Source organism: Gavialis gangeticus, unplaced genomic scaffold (genome assembly GCF_001723915.1).
Source record: "Gavialis gangeticus isolate Ggan-Ray unplaced genomic scaffold, GavGan_comp1, whole genome shotgun sequence".
NCBI lineage: Eukaryota > Metazoa > Chordata > Crocodylia > Gavialidae > Gavialis > Gavialis gangeticus.
In genome coordinates, this window is record NW_017729000.1 from 5,385,069 (window position 1) to 5,394,895 (window position 9,827).

The 9,827-nt window shown below is 53.5% G+C and overlaps 1 protein-coding gene across 1 annotated transcript in view; it reads right to left on the reverse strand.

Annotated features, from left to right (window-relative positions):
- Positions 1–333: 333 nt before the first annotated feature.
- LOC109289869 (proton-coupled amino acid transporter 1-like) overlaps positions 334–9,827 on the reverse strand; it is a 20,321-nt gene continuing 10,827 nt past the window's right edge. Inside the window, exons 9-11 of the mRNA XM_019506111.1 lie at positions 8,152–8,318; positions 5,150–5,319; positions 334–1,456 (exon numbers count right to left, since the gene is read on the reverse strand). Of these exons, the coding sequence (XP_019361656.1) occupies positions 1,179–1,456; positions 5,150–5,319; positions 8,152–8,318 (615 nt within the window). The 3' untranslated portion in view covers positions 334–1,178. The remainder of the gene's footprint in view (positions 1,457–5,149; positions 5,320–8,151; positions 8,319–9,827) is intronic.

Below are 9,827 nucleotides of genomic sequence, written 5' to 3' on the forward strand. Positions count from 1 at the left end.
CCCCACTTAGCTGTCAGTACATGCCTCAAAAACAACAAGTCCATCAAAAACCACTGAACAAGCACTACCAAAAGCTCCTGAACTGAGAATCAATGGTGACTAATGAACCATTGAATCCATCCTGCAGCATTTGGTAAAGGAAGCACTTGCCAGTCCACTAATTTCTGAAAAAATCCACCAGCTGATAAAACACATGAAGAACAACAAAGTATCTGTCCCTGATAACATACCAGATGAGGTCTTCAAAGATGGTGGGGAAACGATGACCAACAAGCTCCATACACTGTTCCTTAAAATCTGAAGCACTAAAATACCCACAGACCTAAGAAATGCCAATATTGTCACCATTACACAAAGTGCCCAATCAGCAGCTATACCCAGGTCTCCCCACAGACCCCAGCATCTTCCCCTATGCAGGCAGGGGTCTCCTATGAGAAGTGCCTCAGAAGAAGTGCACATGGCATTGGACAAGCCATGCCAACTAATGCCCAAACGCTTGACTCCTTAGCCTTAATCAAGGGACACACTGCCTGCCAAGGCCTGCTGGCCTCCAGCAAACAGTACAGAGGCAGGGGCTGTCCACTAACACAAGACACCCTCTCTCCTTGGGTAGTTTCCCTACTCTTTTCCCCAGGCCTCAGCAGCCTCCACCTTCTCCAGAAGGATGGAGCAGGGACCAAGAGGTCTCTTCTCTGTTGCTATCAGCCGACAGGCTGGAGGGGGAAAAAAGCTGACACCTAAGAAGAAGAGATTGTCCAATGTTTGCTCCTGGGAAGAGGCCTAGGAAGTTGGGAGTCAAGCGCAGTTGTGAGACAGGATCTAAAACCTTGAGATTGTCCATGGCCTTTTTTTCCCCTGCTCCCTCAGCTCACAGGTCTGGGAGCACATCACACAAGACCCCTTTGGCACTTACATGTGCCAGGTGTGCCAGGAAAAAGGCCCTTCAGGTGTAAAGAAAGGCACTGCCTCCCTGCCAACGCGATAACGGCAGCTCAACAGCACCCCACTGGGCCCAGGCAAGGAGACCCTGCAAGAAGGACTGCGAGCTAAGGGAGGGGAACAGGACTGGGATCAGGGTCCTGCCTTCACTGGAGAAACGTGTCTAACAAAAGAGGAGGGCGATGGCAGCTCCCGCAGCGGGGACCCGTCCCCGTCCTGTGCCGTGCTGCTGGCTCAAATCACAGCACCAAGGCACTGGTGGCATTGGACACAGGGGACGGGGACACGGGGGAGGTGACCAGGGCCTCAAGCGCCTCGTAGGTCCCCACCACGAAGCCCACGAAGCCGATGATGCTGATGAGGATGTCCTTGGCAATGGTGACAGGGTGGAGGCCCTCCTGGAAGTATGTGAAGATCTCCAGGAGCGGCGGGATGATGAGGGCCAGCGCGCTGCTGCTCACGGAGCCCACCAGAGAGATGACGATGTCCAGGCGGGGGATCAGGATGGCCAGCACACCTGGGAGAGACAACACAGAGCTTAGCTGTAGTTTGGACAGGGCTGATCCTGCCTCAGGCAAGGGGTGGACCAGATGTGGGGCTGGAGGGGCACTCTGGAGGTCCGATTCTAGGATCACTGGACAACTGGAGGTCATGGGCTAAGTTGGAGACCCCCACACCCACTTTCTACTCCTCACCTGACCCCTGCACCAGGGTACAAGGCAGGGCAGACCCACCCTCCTTCACCTCACTTGCTTACAGCAAGCCTGCTAGCAACACTACCCTAACTTCACCCCATGGCATCTCAGGCCTGATCTAGACAGGAAAGTTAAAAGACCTGCCCAAGGTCAGATGGGAAGTCAGTAGCAGAGCGCCAAATGGGGTCTCCCCCATCCAAAGCTCATGTTTCAAGTGCCAGGTCTGCCAGAGGGCCTGCTGGCTTTGAGCAAAGGATCACTGTAGCTCAAACGCAACCCTCACGTGCACTGCTGCTTTCCCCCAGTTAACTAATGCCAAAGCACCTCGAATTCAATGCTATTTAATGCACAAGCTCCTAGGCTCTCTGTACAGGAAAGCCACTGTTAACCCACAGGCAAGACGAACATGTGGTGTGGGAACAAGAGATCCAAACACTGCAAGTCACAAGTTGCAGCTGCATTGCCATTTTTGCTCCCCGTCCTCAGGGCAGCCACGAGTTCAGGGGGTTGTAACCGCCTTGCCGTGCTGGCGCCAGCTTCCCGAAAACGGAGCAGCTCCCATCCCTGGGACGCGGCATTATTCTGCCTCCAGGACCGTCTCCATTTGCTCCCCCGTTCAGCCTGGTCTCCCCTCCCGGGGCCTTCAAGGGGCTGTTGCTAAACGCATCGGTGCAGCAGGCCAGAGCTCAGCAGGCTTATCCCTGCCTTGATCCAATTACACTGAGAATGAGGCTCATTTAGTAAAAAAAAAAGAGGGGAGAGTTAATTGCCGTCATCTCCTTAACAGGGACTCCCATGTGGCTCATAGGGAAAGAGGAACTGGAAGTCATCCATATAGTAGGTCACTGCTGCAACCCCAGACTGGTTAGGACTCATGTTCAGTCTAGCCAGTGTTGGGTTTTCTGCTGAGATGATACGAGCTCGACAACCCACCGTGGGACAACAAGGTCAGCTGGGGTCGTGAGCACTGGCAGATGTGACAAGCCTGCCTGGTCAGCACGTTCCCCTGTTCTCCCACCTCTTCCATCCACCCTGGAGGACACCGTGTTCCCTGAACGGCCTCCCCCAGGGTCACAGCCCAGCACCGAGAAACCAAGGTCTCGCTCTGTGGATGAGGTTTCTCTGAGGACTCCTGCTCAGACACTGCAGCTCATTCAGGGAGGATGGCGTGGAGCTTACTGAAAGAGGAAGGAGAACTGAGGAAGAGCAGAGGAGCACTGGAGCAGCCGCCTGGCCCGACTTCAGACTCGCTTCACATGGGTGACAGCAGCGCCTGCGAGACTCCTGTGAAGTCCACTGCCGAGCACGGGTTTGGTACCTCTGTGCAATAGGGGCGTTATGCCGGGACATCGCAGAGTACCACCCTCTGCCAGGCTGCACATTTTTGATGTGCGCCTCCACCGAGCTCTCCCTGTGCTACGGCAGCATCTCATTCACTTCTGTGACAAGCAAAGCCCCTGGCAGGAAGATGCGGCTAAGAATTACACGTGGTACTTCCCAGCAAGCACCACGTGGGGGCTCATCTCACCAGGACCTGGAAAAAGTCTCAACAATCCTATTATCCTCCTACAGTCAGGAGAGACCCTAAAGGACTTCCCAAGGGTAACAGCGCAAGTCAGCAGCTGCCTCCCAAGGGGTCCAGGCAGCTAATCCAAGCCCCAAGTTTCCATAGCAAGATGCTGCTTCCTCAGTGTTTGCTCGAAAGCAGGAAGGGGGCATCAAATGCATGACGCTAGGACAGAACCGGGCACAGGAGAAGCAGTGCTGCAGCGGAGCAGAGCCGCTAACAGTGCAGAGGAATCACAGCAACGTGGCAAGATGCTGCCCCCATCATCCCCCAGGCTTCCCGCTGATATGCATTCAAAGGGCTCTTAGCTGGATGGGATCGGGGCCACGTGAAGCCCAGAGCACATCCTCCAAGCAGCGAGCTGTGACCATGAGAACATGCCAATTAGCTTTTGTTCATGCCACCCACTTCGCTGCTTTGATCTTGGAGAGCTTTAGCTATACCCTCTCCCCTCTGAAACACCGGTGCTTCAGGATAGGAAAGAATCTGGTTCCCTGGACTGCCTCTGGGGTGTACAAAGGGCTTGGCGTGGGAAGCCAATGCTCCAGGCTTGTACCCATCACCTGCTCCGGATTAATCAGCGTTTCAGCCTCCTGGCCTAGTATGCCGCAACCTTCATGGTCCACAGTGGAACAAGGATCATTTCCAAGTGCCCCAGGACGGTCCAGCGTTTCCAAGTGCCCTGTTCCAGTAGTTGCCTCCCACCCGCAGCAGGCAGGAAGCCAAACGCTCACTCCAGAGCTTTGACAACAAGCCACCTCCATGTCCTCGGCGACTCTTACCTGCCCTCCTGGGTGCTGCAACTCAGCAAGAGCTGTGGCAAGCACCCTTGTGCCAAGGAGGAAGGAAACAGGCACTCAGAGCAGCCAAGCTGCGTTTCCAAGAGGAAAGTGCCTGGGAAGGTCAGTTGCAGGAACGTGGGGCCAAGAGGGACGTGCAACAGCATCCAGCCCAGGCCCCTGCTCCAGGGCTGCATCTCCAGACAGGACCATCCCTGACAGATGTTCATCTCCTGTTCGAAACCTCTCTAGCACAACCCGCAACCTCCCTGCAGCCTACATGAGCATTTCACAGTCCTTACTCTTGCCTTTGTACGAACGACCACCGACTGGGTCAGACCCTAGGTCCATCTTAGAATCACAGAAAGTTAAGTTTGGGAGGGACCTCAGGGGGTCACATCTAGTCCAACCCCCCTGCTCCAAGCAGGACCAGCCCCAACTACATCATCCCACCCACGGCTTTGTCTACCCAGGTCTTAAAAACCTCCAAGGATGGAGACTGCACCACCTCTCTGGGTAACCTGTTCCAGTGCTTTACTACCCTCCTCATGAGAAAGTTCGTCTTAATATCCAACCTCAACTTCACTTGCTGCAACTGGAGCCCATTGCTCCTTGTTCTGCCATCTGCCCCCACTGAGAACAGCCCAGCTCCATCCTCTTTGGGACCCCCCTGCAGTGCCTTGCCTAGTCTCCCACAGTGCCAGACAGCAGATGCTGAAAAGGGAGAGTGAACAAGACATGACTGGGGTTTTTCTCCACTCTTCCTCTCTCACTTGCAGCCTCCAGCATTTAAAGTCTAGGAATTCCTTCAAGTCCTAACTGCAAATTCAACAGATTTCGTATCCTTTTAGAGAAATGCAGAACAGCCTCTTGTAAGAGCCGGCAGCCACAAAGGCACAAGGTTGCACAGCATCTGTTCTACATACAGCCCTAGCCAGCACCCCAATGATCCTAGCCCACAGGCTTTAAGGGGACTCTAAAGGGTGTCAGACAGCCTGGTCATTTTGTAATACCAACCCACATTTAGACTTGGGGCATGGATAAGAGGTAAATGGGTTGAGAGCAGCTTGCTAGGACCACAGGCTGCTCTGGCCATGCCAGCTGGCTTCAGAAAACACCATCCCTTCATCCACTGGGTCAGAAAGCCAGCTGTGCGCAGGGTTACTCACAGGTTACGCAGACCAGGAACGTCCGCAGGAGAAGGTCGACCGCCAGCGCCCAGCGCTGCGGCACACGGGATACGGCAGAGGGGACGATGATCTCGGCGGGGACGTAGAACTGCAGCGCGTAGGTGAAGAAGATGCCAAAGGAGTAGAGCAGCTTGACAGATTGGTACAGCCTGTGAACAGGCAGAGGGAACCTGGTCAGAGCCTGGCACAGCCCAAGGGCAGGCTTGCAGACGACGTGGAGGTAAAGCAACCCTGTGACGTAGATTTGCCAGGCGAGCCTGTCCTCAGTGCAGAGGCACTGGGGGTCAGGTTTTCCACTGCACCCCAGCACCAAGAGATCTATCTAGGTTCCTAGCAGCCTGGCCATCTGCTCTGCAGACCTCAGGGAGTCTCTGCAGACTCTAGACAGCACAGACACGGCAGGAGGCAGTTTGCATTCGAGTCTTATCCTGTGCTCTGAAAATAAGCTATTAAATTGCACACCCCCCCACCCTCAAAATACCACCCAGTGTTGGCCAGAGATTTGAACTTGTGCACGTACCACTGTCTACTGTGCCACAGAATAGTGAAACAACCCTTGGATCTGAAGCTGTTTAGCTACAAAACAGATATGGGTAACAGGACAAGCTACCTGCTCACCCCACCTCCCACGCCTGGCTGGTGCAAGGAATGCAGGGAAGGTAGGCAATGACCTATCCTGTCTACAGTAATGCCAACACCCACCCAGCACCTTGGAAAGCAGGTCGAGGCTGCAGCTGACCTTACCAAGACAGTGCTAGGTGTCTCAACTCCCAGGCACCTACGCTGGCTCCGAGCCAGCGAGCTAGAGATAAAAACGGCTGCTTTCTATCACCTGTCCCCTGAGCTCTCATCCCCACCTTTGCCAACAACACTCAGGTTCTTTGCAGGGGGAGGGAAAGGCTCCTGTTTCCCTTGCTGCAGCAAGCATGCTCTTCCTCTGTCCCTCCAATCAAAAGAAGATCAAGGATATCTTCAGAGCAGCTCACCAGCTTCAGACATGACTGGCCACAGGTTTCAAGCGGGGCACTTCACCAGCACTGCAGTTAAAACTTGGTGACAAACACGCCCTACCAAGCCAGTCCCCATGATCCTCCTGTACCCCAAGTTGCCATTCTGCTGTCTGGAAGCAGACAGGCACAGCTCCCAAAAAGCGTCAGCTAAGCTCTGCACCATCACATGTCTTAAATCCTTACCCTAGGGTCTGGGGAAGTCCTAAAAAAAGCTTCTATTAAAATGCCAAAAGTTGCTTACTTATAACATCAACCGAGTACCCTGCCTAGAAACAAGCTGCTTGCCTGTTATTTTGAAGATGTAAAGGGCTTAGTGTTATTGCCCATCACAGAGGCCAGAAGCATTCTGTTCCCTAGGGGCTGTGCTGTCCAAATGGTGAAAAAAAAACAAAACTCTTTTTTGTTGGTAAATCTTTACTGAAGTATGAAAGTGGGATAATCCTAAGGATTGATGATACTTGAATAAAGTTACTGGAGGATGCATACATCAATGTGTTGCGATGGGACTATTTTCCTTCAAGGAGAAAGTGTGGTAAAGTCTTTAAGGACGAAGCATGCTGGAAGTCTTTTGGCAGAAGTACAGAGCCCAGCTGTGTCCAGAGATCTCCCCTCCCCTCCCCCATCTCTTCTGCCCAGCAGAGTGCTGGAGGGGCAAGCCAGCACATCCTGCTTCTCCAGCCCCCTCAAATCCAGACACTGCAGTGATTAGAAATCAAACATTTCAGAAATGGGACAGCCTCAGAGAGGGAGTGTGGGCTTGTCCTTCACGTGCAACTCCGGATTGAAGCTGGCCCAGAGTCTGGAGCACCACAGAGGTTTGGTCAAGTCTGAACCTGAGCTCTCATCTATGAAAGCGGGGACAAGTTTATCTCCTACGCTTCAGATCATAAAGCTTTTTAGAGCTGGGGCCATCATGCTACATGCTTCAGTGCCAGGAGACAACCAGCCTCCTCTCTCACTTGGGACTGTAGAAGGCACCTTTTGAAACAGCCCCAGGCCTTACCAAGATGGAGCAGCAATTTAAGCACCGCTGTGCAGCCAAGCCAAGCATCTCACTACAGACACTATCAGCCACTTACCCAGGATCAAAGCAGCAAGACGAACCCTTTGATGCAGAGGCCTTAAAAGCCAAAGCAGGCGGTGCAGACTGCTCTGTGAGCCCTGGCTGCTCTTGCTCTCTAATGGCCATGCACATGAAACAAGTACTCAAAAGCCACCTGTGATTCAGGGTGTAGGAGGTTTGTTGCAACCCATTTGACTTGGGAGTAAGAGATGGCTGGAAAAAGCCTAGCAACCAGCCTTTCTGCAATGTCATGTGCCACCACCTGCACCCAGCCTGCTGTCAGGAGCAGCACACAGCACAGGATGGGGAGAGATGTTTCTTTCCAGACTTTGGAGCCTCTCTGCAGCCAAGGGGGAGTTTATCCTACCAGGTAAGGGAGCCTAATTGGAGCTGCCACCTATAAGCACCTCCTGGGAACAGCAGAGATAGCCAGTTTCAAGACTTAAGAGCTCAAAGGCCAACTCTCGTATAAAGGGCATCTGGCCTGACACCTGCAATGTGTTCCCAGCCTCTGAAGGTTTCTGAGCACCCTGGGCCCACGAGCCTATATTAAGTCAGCACAGCCTGAGGTCTCAGGCTTTGAAGACAGATAGCACTGCTCTTGCAGCCCCTCCTTCCCAATGCCCCAGCTCCTTTGGAACAGGCACCATCAAACTCTGGAGACGTGGCCAGTCCAGTCCTGGACACTGGCTGGGCCCCCAGAGCAATGCAGATTAGCATTTAAAATCTCTATTAATTCCAGTGAGGTGCTGCTGACAGCAGACTATTGGCTGGCTTTTATTCAGATTAACTCCTAATGCTGCCAAGTGCCAGCCTGTGCTCTCAACCAAGTGACCCCCGCTAGCTGCAAAGCGGCACACAAACCATGGTTGTGAAGACCCTGCTTTGAGAGAGATGCGGGGACTGACCAGCAGTTGGGCAGGTTGAGGGTGATGCTGGCCTGGATGTCGGCTCCAAACCGCAGGTAGCCCAGGGCCCCCAGGCTGATATACAGGACAGAGACGATGGCCATCCCCACGTAGAGGATCACAGGGAAGTGCTGCGGGTTCTTCATTTTGTTTTCGAGGGGCAGCACCTTGGGGAGGCAGAAGAGAAAACACGTGAGCGGCGTTCCCATCCTCGCCATCGTGCCAACAGGTTCCAAATCTCACACGTTACCCCTTAGCCATCATCTCACTGGATGCAGCAGGACCTGGGACCCCTACCCCAGGAGCCCAGACCCAGCAAAACCCTACTGGTCAGCACAGCCCAAGGTCAAGGGTGGGATAAGTTATTTCAGGCTCCAATCTGACCCATTCAGCCTGGCTAAGGGCAAGGAAGTACACAGGATGAGCCACAGCTGGGGATTCCCGGAGATGTGCAGACCACAGGAGCAGTCCCGCATCGTCCTGGGCTCTGCGAACCCCCTTCCATCATGAGCTCAGTTCTTGCAGCAACAATTATATTGGACTTGCAACGTCACATGGGAGATGCTGCCGTAGGGAATGGACCAGGACACCCCCCTTTGTCCACCAACTGCGTGGCTGTGCCTTTCAGAGACATTTGGTCTGGGTCGTTTGCTTTTCCAGCCGACAGGCAGCAGAAAGAATGACCGGCTTTATCCCTCGATAACAGTGCAGCACGATGTTGACGGCATGTCGCCTTCCCTCTACTCAAGACCCAAGCCACTGGGAGAGCAGAGCCTCTGAACTGCAAAGGGAGGTGCTTTTGGGGGAGCATTTCAATAGCTGCTGTGTGCCCTTGGGCCACAGAGTATTTAAAGAAGGGCCATGACTAGGACACTGTAGCACAGCTGTTGGACTGGAAAAAAAAGAGAGACTCAACCCCCAACAGCTCATCCCTAACCCTAGTGTCACGGTTCAGTTTTCCACGTCCAGCGCACAACATTTTTGGGACGTGCAGCTAGTGCTCTCCTAGCCAGGCAGAACAGATGCACACCTCCACTCCAGCAGGTATCACCTCGATTAAGCATCACAGGGCTGTACACTGCTCACCCGACCCACTTCCACCTTCTCCCTAGCTGTCTGCTCCACAGCCCCTGCTTGGAGGCAGAGGTGCCAACTCACAGCACAGGAAACCAAACCTCAACTGCCACACAAGGAAGAACTGGCTGCTTCATGGGCGAGATCAGGTCAGGACATGGCCACAGAAATGGAAATGGCTCTTTGGCTTCCAACTAGGGAGCTTCCAAATCCAGCCTGGGAGGGGTGGCCCTCTTAGGCCCCCGTCATTTGGGCCAGAGGTAGTTTCCAAGACAGCGCAAGTCAGAACACCCACTGCCAAAGCACCAGACCTGGAGGCTTTCAAGGAAATAACTAAACGTTTGCAGCTTTCACACTGAAAGGCATTTTGTGCCCCGTCACCCCTGCAGCCAGAGGAAGCAATATCGATAGATACAATGAACACCAGTCACCGAAATCCAAAGCAGGACTTAAAGCAGTGGTCTCCAAAGTGGGGTGCACGCACCCCAGGGGGTGCAGGAAGAAAATATCAGAACTTCTATTGCAGTTAACGGGTGCCTGGTTAATACAAATATTGGGGGTGCGTGCTCAAAAATTTTTTTTTTTTTTTTTTTTTTTTTTTT